Genomic DNA, 27,174 nt, shown 5'->3' on the forward strand with positions numbered 1-27,174 from the left:
GCAATGATGTTCCCCTCCTCCCCCTCCCCTACTGTTGTCGTTCAGGTGGCGGACTTCATCTGCTCCAGCTGCTTCTTGTACTGCTCAGCCTCATGCGACTTCTGCTGCAGCTGAGCCTTGTACTGCTCCGCCTGCTTGCGCAGCGCTTCCAGTTCCTGCTGGAGCTTGTCCTTCTCGGGATCCGCCTCCGACTTGCCCCCCTGCGCACGTTAGCCAGAGAGAGGAACGTCACACCACCACCACCATGACAGGGGAAGGCTCGTGCTAGTGCTCCTTCAGTCATGGCACCAGTACTGCTTCTCCCCACATCTTTGTCCGGTGTGTTCCCACATCCTTTTGCCAAAACAGACAAGTTGTAACTGGCCTCACTTTGAGCCAACTTCAACCGAATTACGTTTCACCATGGATACTTGAAAACGGCTGGCAAATACTTATCTTATAACTGAAAAATCATTTTTCAAAGCTCTCCCGGCTTTTGCTTCAGCGACAAGTGCTGTTTAATTAAAGCTGCCATTGCTGTCTCGTTTCCGTTCCGTTCTTCCACAACCAAAAGAGCCCACCACAAACTGCACATGGCAAATCACACACAGCAGGTACACTTACAAAGTCACTTACAAAGTCACCCGAACCAGGGCAGTGCTGCCAAATGGAACATGTAGAAATGAATCCAAACTACCATTTTTTTTAACAGCTTTGATCAGAAGCTTCATACAAATTGAACTAAAGATATTTGAGCTTGAAAATACCCTATTTGATTTCCCATCAGTTTTTATTATTCATAATCATTTAACTAAAAAAAAAAAGAAAGAAAGAAAAAAAGACCAACATCTGCACACCTTTAATATATACAGCTCTGTTCTTATAATTGTTTCCGGGACTTCAAAGCAGCTGCGCCGGCTAAACGTGACAAAAAGTGTGATTAGGAGTTTGGCTGGGGGTTTGACTAAGAGTGTGACAAAGGGACGCAAACGTAGTGTCGCGATGATTGTGACGAGATGCAAGGCCTGGTGTAAAAAAAATTTCGAGGCGTTCAACAAGCTTGTGCAGTGAGGACAGTGACAGATGGGCGGGATGGGTGGGAAGAGGGACGAAGGTGAGAGTCACGAGAAGTGTGATGAGACAGATCTCACCCTTTTATGATACGAGCGTCTTCATAACTGCTGTCACTATGAAGCTGAGTACGCATAATCTGCTTCCAAAAGGAATGTGCGACGAGGCGAGAATGGTTTCAAATTAAGGCCATATATGGCCTTGTCCCTTGTAAGGAGTGGCTGGATTGGGAGCAAGATGATGCCATTCCTAGAGGTTGGTCAATAGACACTTCGCTTCTTAAAAAAACCACCACCGATGCTGTCAAGAATCCTAAAAAGCCTCTATGATTGCTACCAATGTTTTTTAACCCTTTTAGCGCACCATTTTTTTCCCCTATGAAGATGACCACAAGAAGAGGGTGGGGGGAATGAATGCGTCTCAACCGGGGAGACTCACTTGAGATTCTGTGGCAGTTGTGGTAGCTGCCGATTTTCCATTGACTTTGTCTGGAATGGACACCTTCCTGACTCGCTTGGCAGGTGGCTCCATGGCGCCTTTGATGATCATGTGCGAGGCACTCCCATCTGAGAACAGAGAACAGAACAGCCCAGCACATTTCTCATGGCCTCTGCCAAAACCCCCAGACACAGGACAGTAAGAGCAGACATAGTTCAGAAGCCACAAAAGAAAAAAAAAAACAAAAACAAAACAAAGACTTGATACCCGAGACCACACCGAGAATTCCTGAAGATTTCAACAAACATGCCAAGCAAATGTTTATTTCGATCCTTTTAAATGAACGCAAAAAAACTGGAGCAAAAAGGAGGAGAATGCTTCCTCACCTGCTCCCTTCAGCATAGCATTAGAAACGACGACAAATGGAGACTGTCCCCCTCCCGCAGTGACTAGTGATGGTATCTGGGATTGGTCCGTCACTATGGCGATCACCTTCTGCAAGGAAAAAGGAGGAACAAGAGAAGAAAAAAAAGATCAGCCGTGCACCCACCTATTTGCAGGCTTTCGATTCACACCCCTACATGCCATTGCTGCCACAAAGCACCCTTCTAGCTGGGAGGCATGGGTCATATCCCTTAATAAGTTTGAAGAGCTCTATTGGAGTACATTTGTGAATCACATTAAAAAGACAGCCGGACTAGACAAATCCCTGTAACCCTACCTTGACGCCAAGCAGTTCTTTGGACCACTCTCTCTCCCTGTCAACTTTCCGGTAAAGAAGTTCAACCCTGGTGTGGCAAGACATTTCGCAGCTGGCCAGGGGCACTAATTTTGCCTGCAGTGCTGACATCACCAGGTAATGAGCCAACCTAAACATTTCCGTATACTTAGCTACAAACTTGCGGCAAGGACACACTTTCCATGTTTATAACTGTAGCAGCGCATTTTTAATGAGCGGTTATTCCCCAAGTCGGAATGGCATAGCAGGCACTCGTTACAGTTCATTTGTTTCCTGTTGAAAACTCCTCCGACACCACTCCATACCTGTGCCTTGAATTAAGAAACTTTACGTGAAAGGAAAAAAAGCAAGGTGCACAACCAGTCAATGTGATTTCGCATACCTTTCAAAAAGCATGCTCAACGGCTAAGACCACTTCTGAAGGTACGAGAATAACCAGTGTGGAAAACAAAACTAAATTTAAGCAGGTACACTGCCTTAAAAGTGACTACGCTGCAAGTGATGAATTGGTAGTGCAGTTCTATTGAAAGATGATGCTGTGATTTCGCAAGGGTAACATGTGCCAACCTGGGGAACACCCATGCAGCACTTGTGCAGGCTAAATTTTCAGCGCTGTGTTGGCTTTCCCTTCACTCAGAAATAGATGTAGCGCAGCTTGGAAGCTATAAACTCTACTTACACACTACACTATTGGTTCAAGAGAGCCGTCACTGTCCTTGTAAGAGCTTGCGGCTGCTGGACAGTTGTCGCGGAAGATTTAACTGTGAGCTCGTCATAATGCGCGTGTACAGGTAATTTTTTTTTCTTTTTATGAAAGGAACAAGACCATGGAACGTGTGACCCACCTGGTTCCCAGCTGATGCCACATTGGACAGAGACACTTCGCTGGCAGCAGTGTCCGCATTTACGGCCTGTTGGCCCTTGACCCAGTTCAGCGCCAGCTTGCCGGCATCTGGAACAGTTTACAATTCGAACAAATTGGTCTCACGACTGCTAGGGGGCAGCACAGTGAACATATTGTGAGTGAACTGCACCATATGCATCCGCAGGAAAAGCAAGACCAGCAGTTTCCTCTGGAAACAGTTGACATCCTTTTCAGGAAAAAACTTGTTGCAACCTTTGAAACCTGAAAAGTTACGGGGGCACCTTAGCTTGTTCTTATTATGACAGAATGCTTGAGCATCACCTCTCGTTGATATGTGAAAGCATATGTGTGGGTGGGTGAGCTGGCATCAACGAGAGGCTATGAGCCTCTGACAGCAGCTGACATCATCTATGGCAAATCCACTTGTGTGGGCACATGTGTAGTGCGATTGTATCGTACGTTGCCGCCGTGGCCAAATGGTTGGTGAACCAGATGTAATAAGCTTCTGATTACTGCAATCGTCGTCACTGGTAAATTTACCTGAGCAGATTACATTGCAATTTGTTTTTTACTTTCCGCCCAAAGAAAAAGTGCCTAGCCTGGCAACTTTTCCTAGGTGGGACATAAAAAACAAATTGCAGAAATAAATACAAAGAGCTTGAAGCAACTAAGATTAGGAGCTCCTGATGGGTATTCAATTACATCAACACGTACAATAATGCCTAATTTAGTGAATAAATAAAGAAACAGAATCTGCAATAAGGGCCCCATAAGCCACTGTGCAGGGACACCCCCAAGGCATGCTTCACAGCTTTTATTATGCCATAGCCAGCTTAAAAAAAACAAACTCATATTATATACACATTTCTTTACAGCACTTCAGTCACACGGGCATTACTGTTCAGGTTAATCCTGAACGAACCCAATATGGATTGGGAGCAGCTACGAGCTGCTTAATCAATGCCGCCTGTATAAACATTGCCTAACGTGTAAGCGAAAAATGGCCAAACAGCCACTCTCCTGTTGCTCTCTCCTACCCTTCCCCGCTCCGTAGCCTTCCAGCGTGCTTTCGTGTCCGCCAGCCAGCGCCGCTTCTCGGAAACTATGCAAAATAGTGGAAAGTTTGTTTAGCGTTCCTGAGGCGGCGCTCCTACGCCTTCTTGTTTTTCACCATGCCTGTCTGTCTTGGTCTGTCACTGATAAAACTTCCTTTGTCACGAAGCAAAATCCCTTGCGCTGCCGCAGGCTGATGCCAGCTTTGAGCGCTTATCTACTCGGATCACAGGCCCTGAAATTTTCTGAGTGGGGCATCCCACCTCTATCCCCTCTGCATTTAGGTATTGTTTTGACCCCGCTGTTCGCACTCCGCATCGGTACGCACTTCTAAAATTGAGGACTGTACTGTAGAAGCGCCCGGACAGCGTGGCGGGATCACAGCTGCTTATCCTTTTGTTTCCTATAATTTTCTGAAGTTTGCAAGCACGTGATATAATTGGAAAGTAATCGTAGAAGTGAGCGCCTGAACAAAAAACGCTCACGCAATTTTTTCTTCTCTAAATACTCCAGAAAGAAAAATATAAGTAAAATTGTGGCTGCCCCATCCGAAAATATCGTTTTTCTGTTAGCTATATGTCTACCCGACAATCAGTATGTTCTTAAACTATTTCAGTCCGCCTCCGTCTTTATCTTTGGAAAAATGCAGCAAGTATGAAGCGAGCGATACGTTGAACGAGATCCCCCAGTGCACCACAGAACTAGCGCCCCGTCGCGGCTAAGATGTAAGTGAAACGGCCCTTGAAGCCCAACAGGCAAGCTGACAGACACACGTCATAGAAGTGGGTGCAGCGTTCACGACTCGCGAGCAGTGACGTAAGGCGAGATGTCCGCCAGCACGCGCCACATAGCAGATCAGTGCCTGAACTAATAAGCGTCCCTACCCTTCCCATTGAAAAGCGCGCGACGCGTCAGGCAATGTTAATACAGGCGGCGTTGGTTTAATCCTGGTTTCTAAAGTGCAATTGAGGTTTTTATGTGCTATCAGAGGGGAACGATGATATTCTCGCACGCACTGAGAAATTCCATAGAAGGTGACAACTTGGAGTAACATTCAAATTTTATTAAATAACGTGGCAAGGTGAGCGCTGAAAATATTTATGTAGTTAAGTATGCATGCTTTAAAAATACTGCATTTGTACACTCTTAATCTAATCATAATGGTCAATCCTACCTGAAAACAAAAATGGCCTCGCCATGCCTACCTCCGGCTGTATTAAAGGGACCCTGCAACACTCTTTGAGCAGTGCAAGTAAACCTGCGCGACGTTTAGATTACACTGCCAGGAATACCTGAGCCAAATATTACACGTGCACGTGAAGCGGTGAGCGCGCAAATCGATGTGAAAGACGCGGAAAAACCAACCGCTCTCTCTTCAGTTGTCCTCATTATGCATGGCCTAAGGGACGTCACATAGGCCATGGCTGCCCGATCGGCTGTCACTGGTCAACTTCGCGGCTAGATTCTCCCATTTCCGTCGTCGTCATCGCTGTGTACGAACCTCTTGTATGCCTGAACCTGTAGGCACAGTTTTGCCGTTTCTTTTGTGCTTTGAGTGCGCGCGGAGTTTGAGTGATGAGCTCAATACTTCCCTTTCAACGGGACCACTCGACTACAAACGTTTATTGTAGGGATGGGCGAATATAGATTTTGAGGTTCGAAGCGAATTCGAAGCGAACAGTGATTTGGTCGAATAATTTCGAATCGAATAGTTCGAATAGTACACATTGCAAATCACAAAGACAAATGAGCAACTTGTGACCTGACTAATGTACACATTTTTTTCTAATAATTAGAACCCACGTAGGCACAGCATTGTGTAAAACTATTACCAGTTGAACATTTATTGCAAAATCTTACACACAGCTTTCCTTTGCTGTATTCACAAGTTTTCATGAAGAAATGCCTGTTGCGCCACATGCTCTAGGTGCAGCAGTTTCCGCCAGCTGCTCATTCACAAGTTTAAGCGCCGCCTAGAAACTCGCAGAGTTAAAGGGACCCCGAAAAGCTTTGTGAAGGTGGCAATCAAATGCATTCAGGTCGTAGAACACATAACGGGGGATTTTTGAGCCAAGTGTGAGCCCCATACGTTGTACAGATAATTTGTAAACAATTTTTGAAGATCGCCTTTCTCAGCCGATGAGCGCGACGCCGCAGCGAGCCGACCGCGGCTGACGCAACGGCGACCGCGGGTGACGCAACGGCGATCGCTGCTGACGCAACGGCGAAGGCGCCCCCTGATTCGCCCAATCGCCGGCAAGGTCGGCCGCCGGCGGCGTCACTGCCATTGGCTTCCGGCTGCTCTTCCTCCTTCCTGCGCGATCCCGAGGCAAAGGCGGCAAAGGCGGGTCCGCAGTGATTGACGCGAGCCTAGACGCAGGAATGTAGCTAGCTGCTTTGAAGGAGGCAGAGAGGGAGGAGGAGTCGATCGGCAAGTGGGGAGAGGTGCATTTAATTGCTTCTGGCGCAGCTAATACTGAATGTAGATCAATAATTCCAACGGCATTGCATCGCTATATTGGTGCTACGTGACAATACAGGCCTTTTGTAACTTTTACAGAAGGCTTTTCTGGGTCCCTTTAAGCGCCGCCTAGAAGCTCCGCTAAAAAAAGAAGTATTGTAGCCACTAGTATCCTCGGCCGTAGCCAAGCAAAGCGCAAGTGGCTGGCCGCCATTTTGAATAGGCTCGCTTAGTGCGGCGTACTGCCGCGCTGTGCGAGCCTATTCAAAATGGCGGCATGCCTATTCAAAATGGCGGCCTGTACAAGTCTGCTGGCTTGGTGCCGCTATGTTCGGAGCAGTGTCGTTTCAGTGCCGCCTTTTTTTTTTTAACTTAAGTGTGCTGGCGGCCGAGAGCTTCGTCGAACCTCTAGGCAAGGCAGCAACTCGGCAGTGCCGGCACTGATAATAGAAATGTCCGCGTCGGTGGGTCTTGAGCCAAGCCTGGGGTAACTCTCGGAAAGCTTGACCGAAAAGCTTGGCTTTTAGCTGCCTATTCGGGAGCATCGAATAATTCGAAAATATCGAATACCTGCATTCGGATCGAAGCGAATAACGAATAGAGAGCTATTCGATCGAATATTCGACAATACCGAATATTCGCCCATCCCTAGTTTATTGCTTCAAAAACGCCCCACCAGCCCGAGCGCGCACTTGCGAGCAGGCACCCATGCCTGCTTTTTTGTGGCACCAGACCGGAAATAGGCCCCTCCGCGTTGCGGAGAAAAGGAGAAAACTACCCGGCATGTGATATATCGAAGGCCGCCGAAGAGAACGCCGCGAGCCGCCCCCCTCTCCGGGAGAGAGCGCGCAGCTTTCGTCGCGCTGTCGCGGTCGAGTTGAGAGGGAACGATTATGCGCGATTTCTCATCGCGCGTAGTTTCGTTAATTGTGAACAGATTTTCATAGTTCTTGCGTTAGGAGATTTCTGGGACAATAGACTTTATCCCAAAATACATTACTAGTAGTCGATGGCAAGTGTTGCAGGGTCCCTTTAAGTACAGCCGTTGTTACCAGCACACATTGCAGTACTGTCACTGTTGCGACGAATATGAAAAAGAAAAACGGTCGAAGCCAGCTGTTGTCACAAAATACAGGCTTACACACCTCAACACAATGTGTAGCACTCATTGCTACAGCCGCTACAATAAATGGCTTTGGCACAGCGGATTTGGCTGATAGCGGCTACGGCTGTGCAGGTTTGTCCAATGCTGGCAGCAAAACTGTTTTTGGCACCATCTAGCCTACTGCAGTGCAATTTTCCAACTGAGAGTGAAACAGGCCGCGTAAAACAGTGCATGAAGGCACCTGAAAAGTCTACACTGATTCATTTCAATCAAGACTGAAAGTGCCCAAGTGACGGACGTTTAAGCTTCACTAATGCCTCCTTTTGTATAGACAGCTAGGACAGCACACCAAAGCATTTGAAAAAAGGAAACACTTCATGGATATGGATATCACCTCACATATTGACAGTAGCACAATGGAATTTAACAGAACAACTGCATGTAACACCAATAAATTATTTTAAGCTCCTAGTGTTCACACAGCTGCAATCTCTAGAGATTTCTGTCATTGGACTCACAGAAGCTGACACTCGAATTTACAATCCTATGTCCAAGGGGCAAAGCTTCAGCCTGCCTACGTGATAGAACCGTATTTGCACGTAAATAACGCGACCTCAAATATAACGTGAGGGGGGCACTTTTGGTTCTTACGAAAAAGAAAAAAATACGATTATAATGCGAAGTAATGCGAATTTGTCACGAGACACACCGGCCTCACGTGCAAGCTCTTTGGCTTTGAAGTTGCACAGGCTCAGAGTTTGCAGGCAAAAACTGGCCGCAACGTTTGCGGAAAAACCCTGCCAGGTCATTCTCGAGTTTAAGGTAGCGGCCATTCTTGGGTCCAAGGAACGCTTTACGAGTCGGTGCAGCTTGAAAGATGCAATCACGGCACTTGCTCCAACCTCGAATGGTTGACTCGCTTAGTCTAACATGCCTGCCACACTTGAATTTCCCTGCTCTTCAGACAGCAGGATCGCCCGTTCATTGCAGCGGCTCAGAAGGCAGAAGCAAGTACGAACAAAGCAAAACGCAATGAGGAGCCAATGCTGCGCCACGTTCTTGCCTCCGGACCAGACTGCCTGGTCATGTGACCACTACCAACGTAGCCAATGGCATTATCGGGAGTAGCTGGTGCCAAAGTTACACACGAGAGCAGCGAACTCTTGGTGGCAAAAATCCAAGGGTAAGGCAGCGGGTTTGTAGCTCACGTTCCAGGCATAATAGTTTGAGGTGTGTGCCAGGGCGAAGGTATTTGAAGAAAGAAAGGCAAGAAAAAAGCTCAACACGAGGGGCGTGTCGGAGGCACAAATCGCTGGAAAAAAATTCTAGTTATATTCGTGCAAATACGGTAAATCTGGCAGTGGTGTTAGCAGGTGTTATGCAAAAAATCAACACTTGTACCAGAAACGATGATACCCTCGCAGTGCTCAAGGGAGGGTAATTCCGAGTGATGGCACTTGCCTGTGAGTGATATTGTCTGGCCACCTTCCACTGCTGAAGCAACAATCGTGGAGTTGTCAGCAGGCAGCATTGTGATGCCATGCGTCTCTAGCCACTGCACGGCTTCCGTGGACGACAATGCTGGGGAAAAAGAAGACCAAATAAAAAGAAACAGACAAATAAATAAAAGATTCAAGCACAAACTACGTGCCCCTCCGATATGCAAAGACCAAGGGGGAAATGATCATAAGCCGATGGGGCTAGGCTCAATTTGTGAAGCAGCAGCCTGGTCAAGAACAGTCAAGGGTGGCAGTGTAAAAAAGACTGAAGACACAACCTTCACAAAACTACAGTGCAATTGTGAAGATATGTAAATAATTTTTTAAACCAAAGAACGTGATACCTGTGTCAAGCGTACGCTGTAGTAGGAACTACCGTGATGAATCTGCAGGAACTAGCCCATTACAGTTGGGCCGGGCAATTGGGCCGTGCGCCCAATTGCAGTCTTGGCCATCTGTGACCTGAGCCTGAGGTATACCACTCATTTGTAAAGCTAACAGCATTGAACAGGTGCGGGAGCACCAACGGCTACATCTTGATTTCATGAATATGAATTTCACACAGCTAACCTGAGCGAGTGCAAACAACTTTCGTCACGGCAGACAGGCTTATTCACAAAGTTGCTTTGCTTGGCTGCATAATTTTTTTAAGCGTTAGTTTTTGCGGAAACTGACGAAAATGAAAGCAGCTTGTTTGTGCGAGGTTATCCCCAAGGGGAATTTGTGGCACCAGCTATAGGTGCTGGGACTATGGATCTCAAACTTCAGTCGAGTGCCAACTAAGTTGTTTGGGCCATGGTACTACGCCAATAAAAACACGAACTGGCTCACAAAACAAAGCCTAACGGTATTCGCGTGAAGTGTTTGCACCATCAGATGTTCTAAGGAGCACTAAAGGATTACGGAAATATGCTCTTCATTTGCGAATGAAGTTATACCTTGATCAAGATGCAAGAATATAGCTTGATCTACCTCGATTCCATGCAAAGACTATAGCGTGAGATATCAGCCACACATCGTGCGATGTCGATTAGTGTAGGCAGAAAAGGGAACTACCACTAAGCACTCAGTTTGACTATAGGTTGCAAGTTTTGCTTTTCTCTTAGATTCCCAACTGACAGCCCTGTTGTCTAAGGTGCTAAGCTGAGATGATGTGAGCACACAGCGTTGCTTTGCGAGATGTCCGACAGTTAATTTGGCCCGAGTGAAAATTAGCACAGGTCTACGTCATTCACTTTCAACACATCTCCCATTACGAATGAAATGCTCAACCTCCATTGTGAATGTTAACGAAAGCTGCCCCTGCACAGGTTAGGCATAGTCAAGAAAGAGCATCTGAAATGCCCATGCGGTCAGCAAGCGTACACACTTTTTTGAACAGCGAAGCTGTTCAGCAAATGTTATTTTTCAGGTCTGCAGTTTCAAATACGAGGAAAATGCCGCGCATACCCACTGAGGGGATTGGCCAAGAATGCCGAGCACACCCACAAAGGGGGATTGGCCAAGATTGGCAAAAAAAAAAAACAAATCTGCTCTAAATATGTAAAATAAACGTTTGTTCCTCCTCCTCCAGCATTCGCCGTTATCGAGGCAACACTTGCTTGGAACAAGAAAGACATGTCATAGTGTACGGTCCTCCAAAGTGATGTCCAATGACTATCACTTCCAAAAAAATGGAGGAAACTCATACTTAAAGCAACAATGATGGAGTAAAGGTCGTTGTGGCAGCAAAGAAGAAGCAGATCGGCTGCAATTGTGGACTTAAACCATTGCGATGATCGTGAAGGTTGCGCACGGCCTCGCTACCTTCAAGTCTTACACGATGGTGTGAGCTTCCTTCATCTTTTTCCTTTTGCCCTTATGCTTAAGCATTTCTGAATGACCCTTAAACTCTTTTCATCCCTGGAGCCATGCCCACCAAACTCACATCAACAAATCTGGACCCAAATAGTGAAACGGTTACATCTTTCCTTCAGCCTGAAAGCCCCACTGTCTTAGATGTGCCCTCAAACCCCCACTCTTTGTTACAGCTTTACTTTGGCAACATCATGAACACTGCATGTGGATGACAGCGCAACAGGACAAGGACGCACGCAAGGCAAGCAGAGACACCGACAGCACACTCCAACTCATGATTGGGCTCACAAAATCTACGTAGCTCTGCTCTCTGTGGCATCATTTTTGCACTGTACCTCAGATGCAATAAGCCTCAGTGAGTTGTTATACGTTAAAATGAGAACAAGGGAAACAAGTCAGCTATTCTCACAACATGACCCCTGCTTCCACATGCCAGGCAGTAGAGCTCCTCAAGACCAGCATGCTTGCCCCACGCAACGCATGCACTCAGAAAATTCCCCATAAGCAGGCAGCAGAGGAAAGAAAAAGGTGAGAAAAAGAAAGAGAAGCCAGCTCACTTGCATTGGGGGCAGTGGCCTCAGCGAGAGCTGCCAAAGTGGCCAGGACTGAGGGGCTTCCCTGGTCACCACCACCCACTGACGCAGCAGAGAGACCCACCACCAGAGACCGTTAGTTAGTCAGGGGGCAGTAGTACAGTCACCACTACACTAGTGCACGCAGACTGTGCAAAGTGGTTCAGTACTTTTCCCTTCTCCTGCCTACATGCTCTTGGCAGCAGGCATGAACTGCCTACTCTACACAGACCCTGAACTGGCTATTCTAAAGAGACCCTCTTGTTTCAAAATCCTCCCGCCATAGTCACTTTGGTATGCAAAGCTCAAAATGCATTGGAGGCAACTTCTTTGACAACTAGGATTGCCACCTGCCCGTTTTTTTTAGTCAGCGGGCCGGTGGCCTGTTCATACTCAAAACAGGCTGCCATTGGCCGGTTTTTTGGCCGTCATGCCGCAATTTTTTTTTTTTTGCATTTTATAAGCATCAATTCAGCAACTACGATGATAAATGTGTGCCGACAAGCTGAGCAAAGGCACGCGAGCAGAGAAAATACGCAGGCGAGATGCAAAGAATAGCTTTTAATGGACAAAGTATGTGTGGTTACTTTTCATTGCAGCACATTTAGAGCAACAACCAAAATTTCAGACACTTTCAATACAAACATTATGTTCATTTATCTCTAGGAAAACGCTACAATACGTGGCATTGCGTGTCAAAAAACACTGCATGTTTTTCAACACAAATTTGACCTTCTATATCCCCCCCCATGAAGATACGGTTTTTTGCAACCCTACTGACAACATGAAAGGCCTTGAGGACGCCCAAGCACAACTTATGAGTAGCGAATGCGAAAGCATTAATTTCTGATTGAACACCACAAGGCACAAATTAAGCCAGTTTAACTAACCAGATGTACTCTCCGCTTCCAACAAAAAGACTCTGCGCCTGCCCACAACATGCTGTCGAACGGATCAACACTTACAATTTCTTAAACAGAAATTTAAGAGCCAGTTACAGATGCCAATGCTGGTCTTGTCGCTTAATAAGCCTTAATGCTCCAGCATTAATGGGGAAACAGGAGCAACTACTGTCAGCTGTCGCATATTTGGGAGCTACCATGCTATTCGGTCCTAAGCATTTGAGCTCTCAATGAGATAGTTTTGAAAGTTTGGGTAGTTTTTCAAATTAAGTCTGCATATAACCAAGTGAATTCTTGGACAGCAATATTTATACACCAATTTCACTCTCAGCCAGGTATTAACAGAAACTGACATATGGCTTTTGTTGGAGTACAGTTTTATGAACTGATGTGTTCAGTGTCCACTGTGCCCCTTTACATGCGTGAAAAAGGTGCCAGCAGATCCTCATTTAGCCTCTTTAATGAGGCAACTTGGTCCTCAGTTCACTTTTGTGATGAACTCTCTTTTATGTCTGGGTGCAGCTCAGCTTCCTGAATGATGCATTATGCCACAAATTATAGCAGAGCGGGTTCAGGTATGACAATGGAGCAAGCTTTAGTAAATTCATCTGTGATGTGCAACTGAACACTTTTGCCGTACTAGCTCTTGACACTTCACCCCTTGTTCTGCTACCTCTGACACAGATCCTCCTCCTCTTTTTGTTTTCAATGCAAAAGTGTTAAATGGCCCACTCAGCGAAAAAGCCGGTGTCAGCATTGTCTGTAGCAGTGAAACAGCACATAAATAGCCGTTGGCTGTGAATGCATGCATCCATTGACTAGATGTCCCCTTGCTTAGCCCGACGAACTGCTGGCAGTGAAGCATGAAGGGGGATGCGGGTATGTGATGGCCGCACCTAGCGGCACAGTAGTCACCAGCGAGGTGGGCACTCTGGAAGGTTACAGTCGCCCTCACTGCCAGTGCTGCGCCCACTTTTTCTCTATAGTGGCACCTACGATACCAGGGCATTCATTCGACGCCACGTCACCGCCAGAGCGTCGGAGTGAACATTGACGCTTTCGTATTCGCAACAAAAATTGCTCAAGTGCCTTCGGAGATTTTTCTTTCAGACCACAACTATCCCATGCAAACAGCTTCCCCCTCCAGCTTGAGCATAAAAAACCGGACGCTAACAACTTATGAGGCTGTTCATGTTGCAACTTGAGCTGCCTATGTCTGGACCACTTTGCATTGTTCTAAGCCTCAAAAATATTTCGTCCCTCTTTTGTTGTCAGATTAAATTAAATTTGTCATTTCATTTCAGGTATGTTTACTGGGTTCCTGCATGTCCAAACAGTGGGCCAGAGCCTTGGAGCATGCCTGCAGGCTTACCATTCATGAAGCACCATGGCACAAGCCAGTTGTTTCTAACAAGAACTGCACCAACAAAGAGCCATGCACCAAAACCCGTCTGTGCAAAACCTCTGCTCACCTTCTTCAGTGGTGATTGTAGTGGTGGTGGATGCGGTGGGAACAGCGCTGGTAGCAATTCCGGTCACAGTGGTGGCCGAAGCCGCAGCTGCTGCGGCAGACACACTCGCAGCGGGAACAACCCTCGTCACTGTGGCCCGCCTGATGCCGTGTGTGTTCTTGGCAGCCACAAACACGCTGCGCGCTGTCCCGGGCGCCATAACGGCTTTGGCCTGGATCACAGTGGGCGCTGCCGTTGTGATGAGCCCAGTCGTCGCAGCAGTGGCTGCCTTCATAACTTTGTGGGCCACACCTATTGCACCCGCTGGTAGCTGCAATGAACGGACACAGGTAGAGGGAAAATACAGTTGGAGCAGAGAGTTAAAGTTTTGTTAGTTTCTTTTACTCAAGCACTCGTGTTTGTCCAGCCACAATAGCAGCAGACAAACTTTTTGAGGGTTCTTACTTCTGCCATTCTAGTCAGCAACATTCAAAGCTGTTAGCAGGGATGCAAGAAGGGGATCAATGAGTGTCTGAAATTCCACAATGAACAGAACCGTGTGCTTCAAGAAGCTGACACTACCGAAGCTCTCCTCTCCACCTGACGCTTTAGCTTTCAAAAGTGCAGCTGCTCACAATGGGAAATAAAAATTGCCCATTGACTAGTGCAAATACAGGTTTCCTCACCTTGGCAGCACCCACAGGGGCAACAGGCAGGATGAAAGTTTGTTCTACGGTCTCCTTGGCTCGACCTGGATTGCAGACGTGATCCTGAAACGTTAATTATTGAACACACCAGTCAGAAGCACAATAATATCCCTCATGTAATGTTCCAATGGGACCTTTGAAGAATCAATACATCAAGTAAATAAATCAAATGTGTGTCCAGTTATGACTCTCATGTTTGTCACAAGCTAGAAAAACGTAATTTTTTCCAAAGATTAGGCTCATGAGGATTGCATGCCCCTTAAAAACTTTAAACAACACCAAATGATCCGTGGGAACAGGCTGCACAAAAGACGCAACAGTGCGCACAAGACTGGGTGCAAAGCGCTGAACATGTATCAAATAGGCTACACGATTACTTTGAAGGAAGGGACTACACGTTTAAATCGACAAAAATGTGCCGATACTTGCTTTGCACATACTTTTCCAGCATGACGCGTCATTCTGTTTGGAAATGTCCTAAAAGATGACTGAAAGCATGGTCTTGTAAAGCGAGCACAGGCTGGCAAATAAAAAATGGCCTGGCTACTGCACTTTCTTAAAAACCTAGTGTACAAAATTATAGCTTAATGCACCAAAGTTGCACCTCGGCTACTTTGCCACAGTGGACGGCTACACATTAATTGGAAATCTCTGAACACGCAGGCTGTTTTTTTTTTTTTTTTTTTTTTTTTTTGCCTCCATCAGAAAAACTGCGGTGCAGGCTGAACACGTGACCTACTGCTCTCAGCAGCACACCACAGCGGGCACAAGTCTTAACTACTGAACAAAGCCGACTTGCAGTCCCGATGCAACAGCCAAGCAAGGAGCCAAGCGGGACCCGGATGCCCACCTGTAGCATGCGGACCACGTCGACATAGTCGTTGTCCAGAGCAATGTCCAGGGGCGACTTGTCGAACTTGCTGCAGGCCGTGATGTCGGCGCCCCACCGCAGGAGACACCGGATCACATCCACGTGGGCCCTCTCCACCGCCCAGTGCAGGGGCGTCATGCGCAACTGGGATTGGATAGAGAGAGGTGAGGGCAGCCCGATGATGCGAACTGAACAAGCTGTCCCAGCTAAAACAGCTTGCTATAGGGGAAGGTTTTGCAAAACGGCCAATGCAGATAAAGAAAAGGACAGAAATGAGAAGGCCCTTGACACAAAAGCAGCCTTTAAAACAGCTGCTTTTCTTGTCCCTCCTCTTTCCATTACATGCAGCATTCATTTCCCTCAACTTATATGGGCAGCAACGAATGTTACATACAGAAAAATTCACGTACTGTGTGTCCTACACCAGCCTCACTAGAAAGCCAGTACACCTTTTTGATGTTGGTTGCCTTAGTGGTCCAGGGAGTTTCTGCACCTCTTTTCAAGCGGAGCTTGTAATGGCCGCCTTGGACCGTCAATGGTGGCATATGCCAAAATGGCGTGCGGCAAACCCAATTTTATCTATGCCCTGTAATGACAACGACGATGATATCTTTGAAGTGTTCGGCAAAGTGTTGACTGTTGGAGGTTATAGATTGAATTATCGACTGAAACACTCTCGCAGCTCTAGCTCGCCAATCCCAGCTGGCACGGATGCACGCGTGCAAGTGTCGCGCTATATCACGCCACAATGGAAGCCAGTCAGCGTTGTCGCTCGCTCTCGTCCAGCAGTTCACAGTCTAGCGCTACATGGGTAGGCCACACGTGGTTCACAGCCATTGAAGAAGGTAAACGTTCCTGATAATCGCAGGATGACCTACAATAATGCATACCAAACACTCGTGTTTTGGTAAAGCCCAGTGAAACAAGAAGGTTTTGTTTTGGTTGATCGATTTTGTGGTCATTGCAGTTCTATTTCGATCGTTTTCGTTTGCACTGAGGTCAAGCTTAGTGTGCACCCCGGTTTCCAGATGGAAAAGGTTATATATATATATATTTTTTATTAGGCACTTATCACGCAACATCCTTTGTTTGATTGAACAAAGCATGAAAGTAATGACAAAAAAAAAGACAAAAAACAACAACAGAGAGGAACAAATAAGCAGGACGGCGCGTGTTTCCTATTTGTTCCTCTCTACTTTCGTCATTGCTTTCACACATTGTTCAATCATGCAACCCTACAAACTAACCCCCCTTTCCTCGTTAATCCTTCATTTATTAATTTTTTCACAGTCCGTACTGTGGTTTACTATTCACTATGAGGCCAGTTAGAAAAGCTCAACAATAATGTTATTAATCATCAGGGGTCCCGACTGCAGTGTTCTTCACTATGGGACCCCTGCCTGTATACTGACGTTATGTTATTTACTATGTTTGTCTAATAAAATGAAACTGAAACTGAAAAAAAAAAAAAAAAAAAAAAAGGTCATGAAAAGAGAAGCTCAACGAGGAGGAAAGTCCCAAACGGAAGCTAGAACTGCCTAAGCACTGAATGCGGCTCCAGGCTCCGCTAAAGAAGGGCTCCGAGAAAGGGGACGTCCTACCATGTCCTTGGCCTCGATGTCGGCCGAGTGCTTGAGCAGGAGCTCGACGACGCCCAGGTGTCCCTCCTGGGCAGCCACGTGCAGGGGCGTGCGGTCCACCTTGGTGCGGGCGTCCCGGCTGATGCCCGCCCGCAGCAGCACCTCCGCCGTCGACACATGCCCGTTCTGGGCCGCCATGTGCAGTGGGGAGGTGCCCAGCTGCGCAAGGGCACCCAACGTGGCGCATTCACCTCTCCTGTTCGCAAGTCCTCCCGAGGGAGGGCCGTGTACTTTCATCTCTGTTGCACACATCACTGTTCCTCACAAGCAGAAGGATTGTGACCACGCTCAAGAGGAACAATGGCGCATTATCCAACCATGCCACCCCTACCCCCTCAACTGCTTCTTCCGAGGAGCTATTGTTATCTCGGGATCAATCCCTCCCTCCCCAGTAGTGATGGGCTGGTTATAACGATAGCTGCAGAGCGATGTGAATTGTGTTTGTACAAACTTTTCTTTAAAGCAAGCTGCAAACCATTTTTAGATGCGACGCATCTCTTTAAATCGCCTTGTCCCGCGTCGTTGTCGCGGCGTAGTCCGCATCCTCGGCGCGGCAGCTGTGCGCTCCGCCGCTCTCACCGCAGCGCCATCTGTGCGTCAGCGCGGTCAGCTCGCTCCCGTCGCCGTGCCAGCTGTGCGTTAGCGCGCAGCTTGCGCTCGGGTAACACATGCGCATGCGCTGCTATGCGCTGCTATGCACTGCTATGCGCTGCTCTCTCTCATTCCGCTGCATATAAACGCGGTAAGTGTGCCGTTCCGCTCAGTCGTTCCGCCGCCGGCGCTCCGATGACATCGTCCGATGATTTGAATAACGCAACGGCAACCCCCCGATACGTCGCATCTACCCCATGGTTCCTCTCGTGGGAAGATGGTGTAAATTTGTTACGATAAAACGAGACAACAGTCACCTAGAGGAGCACCGTACTTGCCCACAGCCTGCGCACGTTAAAATTTGGGAGTTTTGTTCCCCAAAGCTACAACTAGGCTATGAAGCCCACTGTGGTGGAGAGCTAGGGATTTTGACTACATACCTGACGTTCTTCACTGTGCGCCAAAATCTCATGCACATGGGCGAAATTCTTCATATCCATTACAGGAACCACCACTACTGCTGGAATCGAACCTGTGAAGTCGAGCTCAGATGCACAAAGCCTCAGTCACTGAGTGACTGGCGTGCTGCGCATGGCAGTGCCTGTGTTTGCACGCAACATCAATGCTGGCACCCGGTAGCAGCGAGAACACAGGTATTGCGGCGCCATTATAAACATCTCATGCTCTTGTTTATTAAAGCTGCTCGCTCATTTTACCTCAAATTTCGAGCAATGGCCTTGGCCTATTTTGTGCGACCCCAGGATCAGTTAGAGCACTATCCTCATTATGTTGTAATCAAATATAAGCTAGTTTTTCGTTAAGCCATATAGGCATAGGCGCCACAGGACATCGATATTGACTTTTGCTCCTTAGATTCCCACCCAGAAAAGCAGCATGGCTGATACAAGAATAATTAGATGTGCCGCAACTAGGTTTTAACGACACTAGGTGTAATAACACGTGGAAAAGACCAAATCCAAGTAAAAAGCCTAACACAGCACTCATCAGAAGAATCTACAGCTAAGACAGCCCTGAAATCCAACTGTGGTAGAAAGAAAAAGAGCAAAATTAGGGTACCCAGCTTTCTCACAAACAGCAACCATAAAGATTTTTGTTCAGTAGGTGTAATCTCATCCCTCGTTTCTTCAGAAAAAAGGAAGACGTAATAGAGGGCAAGCTTAAAGGAGTACTGACACCAAATTTTGATACCTAAAAAACGATATAATTGGCTTCAGTAGTTTGTACAGATGCCTCACAGAAATTTTTGCAGCGATCCGAGGCCGGAATCACATCTAAAATCGATTTTGATTGTCCAGGCCGCGAGCTTCCACAAATCGGCAGCACTAGCGCAATCGCTGTCGGCGTGACGAAATATTGGCCTGCGTGTCTGGCCGGTTCAGGGTGACGTCATATAGTCGTTTTCATAACCGGAAACGATATCCTGCGCTGCTGTTGTCGGTGGTACTCGTTTGGGCAGGAGACGTGGGCGTAGCTGTGTGAGCAATGCTTGTAAACGTTGCGTGTTCGACGTCTTTTCTCTTCAGTTCGTTGCCTGCGCATGGTGTTCGGCACTGGTGCCGAAAACTGCGCGATGTCGACGGGCACCGCAGCGACGCGGCGGTGCGCGTCGCCGAGCTCGCCCAAGTTGTGCTATGGCAAGCTCGCGGTATGCGAAGTACTGCTCGTGGAAGACTGTCTGAGCAAATCGACGACGACGCCAAGATGCATTATTTTCCACGCGACGACATGCAGCGCTAAACGTGGACTGAGTTCGTGCGCGCGCCGGCGGCCGCAAGAACTGTCGCCCAAGCCAGCGGGCTCGGGGTTGCACGGGTCACCTTGGGTGTTGGGAACTTAGTATCGTGGCGACTATTTGATCGCTGGTATCTGTACAACTGCGAATGACCATCCCTTACACAACTTTTCACTACACTATCATCCCCTTTTTCGCATATGAAGCTTTATCTTGGCAATAATTTCCGTTCCAGCGATCGGCGACCAGGACATCTGCCGCGGCCTGTTTTGATTCTAGCGCGCAGGTGGCGCCATCTTTCAGCCGCTCGCCGCACCGTGGTGCCGGCAGTGCTGGGTCGGAGCGCCAAACCTCCGCTGCCGGTCAGCGTAGGCTTACCATCGCAGCAAATATCTGAACGCCACTTTTAAATTCAGCGCTGATAACAACTCCTAGCACAATTATCAACACACTAACATCTACTTTCTCGCATGTGGAGCTTCTTTTTCGTGATCAGATTGATTAGAAGAGTGGCGACAAGCTGTTGCTATCATGGTCAGCGCCGGTTCGAGCCGCAGTGATATTAAAAAACGGACGACGGCGAAGACATCACCGGCCTCATCGCCTGGCCAAATAAAGTTGTTCTGTCTGTCGGGTGGCAGTGACTCATCCGAGTCTGACGATTCAGACGACATGTCGACTGCGCGGGCGAGTCGCGGACCATGTGAAATCGTCGCAGACGATGCGGCGAACGCATGGAGGAAAGAAAAACGTCCCTGACGTCACGGGTGAGACCGTGACATCAGACTGGCCCGCTTGCAGGCTGGCCTTCGAACAGCCATTTTCCCACGCGGCGACCAAATTTGAAATTGGTTGCAATAAACGTGCTATAATTAATTCTGTGTTTGCGGCTGACGGCTTTCGGTTCGATTTTCGTAATTACTGGGCCAATAGGTATTCTTTACAGCATAAAAACTGAAAGCGAGAAATTTCGTGCCAGTACTCCTTTAATAAAATAAAACCTTTTGAAAGTTTTTTGAGTATGCGAAAGCACCCCTTCTGCTTCGGAACTTGTCCTGAATCCACTGAATTAGACACCCAGTCATTCACAGATGTTTACCACCTTGAAACATCTTTCAATATACCTCGAAGTAAAAAAAAATTACAGATCAACACGAAATACTCAAATTTCCATCTGCTGTGCTAATTCCACAAACCATGCGATGCTCCAAAAAAAAAAAAATATAATAAAAAAAATGCTGGTGCAGAGTATGCTACATGAGTGATTTCTGAACACATTTTTAGGGCTTCTAACGATAGAAACTGCAAGTGGCAATTATAAAAGGGCGTTTACTATATGTACAAAGCTGTATATCACCATCTTCAGTGAAAATTAGTGATTCCACACAACTCTGCCACACAAAACAAAAGCGAACATAGTGGCCAGAATGAAATGCATACCAGAAGCAACAGTCCAGCCTTACCCATTTAACACGAGTATGGCTTAACAGTCAGCATTCCATGTACATCTATATCTTGCAATTCAAGTTCACCTGATATTGCACAAAACAAGCCCACCAATCTGGCAACAAGAGTAACAACCTAGCTATACCCGGTTACATCTCAAGAACAGCACCCCCTCATGTAGTGTATCACTCTGCCAAAGCGCCGGACCCGTTACGTCAGTGTGCGCGCATTTTGAAAGGGGTTTGCTATGAATGCGTGATATCGTCTGCCTTGTCTCACGCAGTTTGTTTGTCGTCACTGGAGTCGTTTATAAGCATATTAAGTCCAAAAAATCACGGGAGCGGCTCACGCCACGTTCAAAATATTCCCAGTAACACTCTACTTGCGCGGCGCGGAGAAACATCCGGCTACAGTGATAAGGCACAGCGGCAACTTCCGGTGCCGTTCTTAAGTTCTTAAGTTGTCACCGAGTATAGGCAGCATCAGCAATATGGCAACACTGCACTAGCTTCTAGAAGAGCCTCACCCAGTCAGTGGTGAAAGGGGCACCGCTGGTCATAAGCTGGCGCACCTCTTCAGTCTCGCCATTGCGCGCTGACTCCAGCAGCTGCTTGCCAAGGTCCACCAGGGACAGGGAAGGTTGCGGCACGAGTTGCAGGGGCAACGAAATCTGCATGAACAGGAAGGGAGAGAGAGCAGCACCCTGTCGTTCCATTCACAGCGCATGAAGGCAGAGAGGGGAATGCCCACAGTAAGAATGAAACTGCGGTTTGTATGCAGGTCTTTTATAATGCTATGCCTTTACAGAGAAGTTGACGTGAATTTGTTGAGTTTTACTTTTGTGGCTGCGTACTTCCAGATCATTTGTATTTGCGAGGCTAGAAAGAATGAAAAAACACCAGGCGCTTTTAATGCTGACTTCGTGTTCGTAACGATGCAGTTTTAATACGAGCTAGGCCTGGTCAGAATCAAATTCCGCCCTTCTGACATGCAACTTTAACACGGCCAATATCACGCAACATCGGCTACAATACAATGCAACTCCAATGCAATCGGCAGCGCAACTTAGTTGTGTAATGAAAAAAGTGAGTGAGAGAAAGAGAGATAATGTGTAAATCAGCTAAAAAAGTTCAGATTATATCCTACACCTTACAACTTTTAACCAGGCAAATTAATTAGACAAGGCCGACTTTTCCCAATGTTCCCTTAGAAAAGATCGCCTAAGTATTCTACACCCTAGTGCATAGGCTGCACTACTACAGGGCACACTTCTGTCACCAAGGTTCATTACAGAGTCTTGTGACAATGGAGTACAATTTTTGCTGTGAACATCATGCCCATATGGTGAAGGCACAGCATTAACTTTTTCAACGTTGTGGCATTTTTTTGCGTCTTCGAATATGATGTGCCTGGGGTACACAGCCGTGGGGTTTCCTTCCTTTCCCTGCTTTTTTTTTTTTTTTTTTTCAAGCAAGAGAACTGTTGGGTGACCAGCCATAGCCTCCCGTATAACCGACTGTGCCAGTTCTATCGCCCCGAAACCCATTGGAGCAGCCCGTTCACTGTGGGGACGCCAAGTTCCCAGGTTTTTCGATGGCCATGCTGATGCGAATTGCTTTTTCAAGCGGAGGGGAACTGAAACGCACCTCAGCGTCGTCTGCTAAGCGAAGGAGTCTTCCAGCTACAAAAGTCCGCAAAACGGCGAGCTTGGACTTCATGAGCCAATATTAAAGACCGAAGCTTTATGCGTGGCGTTGCAGAACTACTAAACGGCGTTCAGTATACTGTTCCTGCCTGCACGCTTGCCCTTTTGGGTTCACTATGGGAGTTTCACAACAAAATGTATACATGTCCTCACGGTTGTCACTGCGATAAGAGCCAGTTAACTTTTCTCCCGCTCTATAGGAGTTTATAAGTGAAAAATAATGACGCTTAATTCGGTGTTTAGTGATAATTGAGTCATACTAATCAAATTTTGTTGAAAGAAGTCCAAACAGTTGAGCTCCCCCTTTTTACTTACGAGTCCATTCAGTCGTGTTCTGCCGCTAATGTTTTTTTATGGTCCCTCAAACGGTACGCGCCCCCACCCCTTTCTCCGTCGCTGCTGCTCCACGAAATGGTGCCATCGTGTATGTAGTAGATATATTGATGTTTTCGGCAATGCCGGGATGCTGCGCAAAGAATGACGACTTCAAGCTTTAGCTCAAGGCAATATTCAGCATTTGTAGGCCCCTATACGCCTCGAGCTTTGCGATCGCTGCGCCGCCTGCCGCCGCTTCTCCGCGGAGTTGACGGGATTAGCGCTGCGCGGCCCATAGGGGCTCATGCAGTGTTCTGGTTCTCTTTCGCTTCTTTTTGTCCTTCCAATTAAGTGCTAAAAAACTTATGGTGACGTCTGTAAGTAAACAGTACGTTTAGCCATCAATAGCTATCCGGGAACGCAGCTCTGCGTCCTTTTCCGCCGCTGTTACGGGCGTCGGCGACGGCAGCAGCATACCACCGCTGTCACCTCCGAATACGTCCGGCACAAGTGAATTTTATTGTCGCCTCGTTTAAACCTGATACTGGCACAGTGAGAGGTGTGTTTTGTTTTGTAGCGCGGACAAATATATTTCGGGGATGCGATTACCCAATACCTGATAATAACTTGTGCCTTTCATAAGAATATAAGCCACGCGAAAATGTTAAGTATATTCCAAGGCTCTGCGTCGTGAAAGAGGTGCACTCATGCCTCATAGCAAGAACCAAGAAAAGTGAGTTAAAACACTGAAAAATTAATGGTCTGCAAGGTCGGAAGAAACAAAATAGCTCGTGCAGAAAGGAAAAAGAAAAAAAAAAAACTCAGTGCAGCTTCTGAAATGCTAAAGACGTTCGTATAAACTTAAGCCGGGTAGGACTTACGAGACCAACTAGTGTGCGAAATGCGTTGCTATTTCGCGAGACATGGGGAGGGGAAGGAGGACGCCTACGTATTGTTGCGTACGATTGTGGAGCGAAATCAAGGAAACAACGTTTTAGTAATCACACACACAAACTACTCGTTCACGCCACTCTAGTTTTTAGACTTCAACTAACAGCTGATCCCTCGGTGAACGCATTTTTTGAGGTATACAAGTTCAAAACTGATAAAACGTGTCGTTAAAAGAGTGGGATATCTGATAAGGCCTTCTGATTTCCGTTTGTGCTAGATTCTGCAGGCTCCCTGCGTCATATGACTATGCATCGAAAAACGTTTAGTCGCGAACGGGCATTACTGTGGAAGCCCTTCTCCGACCTGCTCGCGGAGGATATATGTAACATATATGAATGTTTGCGGGAGCTCAGCTCAGGACAAGACACCCCAGCATTATTTTTTTTTTTTGTCGTGCGCTCGTCCCGGGTATAATTTTGGATTATCCATCGTACTTAATTCGTAGAATGTTCGTGAAATTTATGTCCAGGGTAGTGATCAATATCTGAGGTATGATATTAGCAAGCATAACTGGCGTGCTGTCAGGTACGATCGCTCCACTAGGTTATATAAGCGGACAAAACTGATTTACATCGTAATGTATAGCCATGGCATGACCATCTGGGGAAATTATACTTACGGAGACACTGTTAGTAAATTTCAGGGAAGTGGAATCACAATCATCTCCATATGCATATCCCTGTTTCGCGATGCCGACCTGTAACGCACACCTGGCGCTTGTACAGACCGAATGTACCCGACTAAGATCGCGTCCCACACATTTACACTCTCGTAAACACACCACATTTGCGAACAGAGTGACTGCTCCACATAAATATGTATTTCCAACGCCTACAAACGGTAAATCTCCATTGTGAACGGGCCCCGAAAGCAACGGTGACAGTGGGGAGCGGGCCGGCGACTCCCGCGGCTGCTTTCGAAACAGGCCGCTAGAAGGATTTCAGTGGCGCCCCTACAGGCCGCGCTCGAGGCGTATATAAGCTTAGGATAAACATTCAGCATGCACTTAGCTTGTTTCTCGCTCTACTTCTCCCCACACTAGTGATCTCACCCGTAACATTTTTGGCTAAATCGAGTGAAACGCAGACAATAACTTTTGTGTTAAATTATTTACGAACGAACAAGGTAGCCAGAGCGACCATCGCTTGTGTAGTTACCACTGTCAAGTTCTACTGTCAAGTTCTAGCATCACCCCAGCCACTTACTAGATAGTTTTATTTGTGGCCTCGTCAATTTTTATACCCTTTTTGTTCAAACAGGAGTTGCACGTCAGTGCTAGAGCCTGAGTCTTCTTTATTCAACACGTATTTCTTGTTTGCAAAGGGCCTGGGCAACTTTTTTAAAACCACCCATTGTTGCCAGGTGTGAAGACATGTTGACCGTGCCCTCGCCAACACCAAAGAACCTGGGATTAGGGCGCCACCTGAGAGGATGGCGGAATATCTGGCACTGAGCAGGCACAAAGCCGTTATACAGGAGGCTTGGACCAGCACCCCCCCCCCCCCCCCCCGAAAAAAAAGAAAAAAGAAAATTTAAAAATTTTGCGTGTGATCTTGTGTTCAGGGACGGCGAAGTAAAGTGAACTCAAGAACAAGTGTCACGGTGGGATTGGTTGATAACTTTAGGATTTATTTGTGCTCCCACCCCCGCCCACTCCGCACTGCCGTATGGGTAAATACGGCTAGGCAGGGCTGAAAACCTACACGCGTGTTTGATGCCCAAGTAAATTATCCCGCTTAGTGAGCGGTTAGTGACGTTTCAGCCACCTGTTTAAAAACATGAGAACGGTAACGCGCGCACCAGGGCCGCTGGGCAGTAGCCATGTAATGCTTCCAACTGTAAACGCTTCAGCGGTACCTACATTTACGCGAGTGCTCGATGATGGGAAGGCACCAGAGCTTACCTCCATTGTTTCATCGACGGAATCTTCCTGGGAAACATCCAGCACTCCTGCGCGAAAAAATGGGCGGGCGAGTTTACGATCCAGGTCGGCAACCGACACCATTCATACCGCACCTCTGCAATCCGACGCGACAGGCGCTCACGTGCCCTTATACCTCTACACGCTGTCATAATTACATCTGCCGCCAAGTCGGCGAACACAAAGTGCTGCAGTCAACAGAGAAAGCAGCAGCGAAATCGGGGTACTATGCAGGTCACCAAAGGCTCTCCAGAATAGAGCATAGGTGAAGCAGTCGTTTCACGAAGTGGCGGCGGATTTAAGCAGGACCCAGGTAGCGCCTGGCATCAAGATGGAGTACGGCCCTAGGCCCCGCCGCTGCAAAGCGGCGTCAAATCGAGCACGGGACACACCCGAACGACTGCCACAGGCAAGCTGAGCACAATTTGATCATTCGCGCGAGGCAGACGCCATTGAAAACAGGAAAACGGAAGGGGAGCCCAAAACGGAAGCAGGCTCAGATGAGTCGCCGAAGACGCGTTTCGAGAGGCGGGGACGCGCTGCCCTCACTGCGACTCCCGAAGTCCGCCTGGCACGGTCGCGACCGATCTAACGTAGCAGAAAAAGGCGCGCGTTGAGACGAGACTCACTTTTGATGAATGAAGCCTTGCGAAGCTTTCAGAGGGGCTCTCTGAACTTGTTTTCTTTCAAAAAAGTCTCTGAAAGGCCCAGAATTTCCGGAAGTAAGACATTTTTCCGGAAATACACCTACGTTGTCTCCGTTTCCTCCGAGCTACATTCCACTGATGTTGCGTCATGTGTTACTACGCCGGCGACCGAACCATAGAGAAATGACCGAACCGACAGCACTTCGCATTAATCGCGAGATACATAACATTACGTGTTTACGGACCTTTAATTGTAAGCTCTGCAAGCATTTATTGTGTGGAAAAACATCCACGGCAAATAATAATCGAAAACGAGTTTGCGCATAACAGAACTATGCTTTTCAAGATGACCTTGATATTGCGTCGTAGTTGCCGTAGGGGATCGACCGCATTGCAAAAGAAGCTGTACAAAACGTTTGTCATATTCAAAATAAAAACAAAAATATCACTTAATTATAACAATACAGTTATTAAAAATATCTATTAAGCCATTTTAGGTTATTTTACTTCTACGAAACTGAAGAAAACAGTGCACGTACGCTAGCATCATTCTTGCCCAATAATTTCGATACAAACTTTGCACTAAAATCTCATTTCACGCTCGGTGAATTTAATGTCGACAAATAGCGTTCCGT

The 27,174-nt window shown here is 47.3% G+C and overlaps 1 protein-coding gene across 3 annotated transcripts; it reads right to left on the bottom strand.

Moving 5' to 3' along the window:
• Atac3 (Ada2a-containing complex component 3) lies at positions 1-26,691 on the bottom strand. 3 transcript variants are annotated; one of them, XM_077706119.1, is made up of 13 exons: positions 25,988-26,457; positions 25,875-25,921; positions 21,527-21,670; positions 17,172-17,369; positions 15,550-15,714; positions 14,679-14,762; positions 14,014-14,323; positions 11,625-11,702; positions 9,173-9,292; positions 3,073-3,179; positions 1,875-1,983; positions 1,489-1,616; positions 1-200 (listed from the first exon to the last, which is right to left on the bottom strand). In XM_077706119.1, the coding sequence occupies exons 2-13, from the start codon at positions 25,878-25,880 to the stop codon at positions 42-44; spliced, it is 1,608 nt and encodes a 535-aa protein (XP_077562245.1). In that variant the 5' UTR covers positions 25,881-25,921; positions 25,988-26,457; the 3' UTR covers positions 1-41. The 3 variants fall into 3 exon arrangements, with proteins under 3 accessions (XP_077562245.1, XP_077562246.1, XP_077562244.1); XM_077706118.1 differs by lacking the exon at positions 25,988-26,457 and adding an exon at positions 26,522-26,690 and having other exon boundaries at positions 2-200; XM_077706120.1 differs by lacking the exons at positions 11,625-11,702; positions 25,988-26,457 and adding an exon at positions 26,522-26,691.
• Positions 26,692-27,174: the final 483 nt, after the last annotated feature.

Source organism: Haemaphysalis longicornis, unplaced genomic scaffold (assembly GCF_048455015.1).
Source record: "Haemaphysalis longicornis isolate Haplotype H1 unplaced genomic scaffold, Haemaphysalis longicornis Haplotype H1 scaffold_4, whole genome shotgun sequence".
Taxonomy (NCBI): Eukaryota; Metazoa; Arthropoda; class Arachnida; order Ixodida; family Ixodidae; genus Haemaphysalis; species Haemaphysalis longicornis.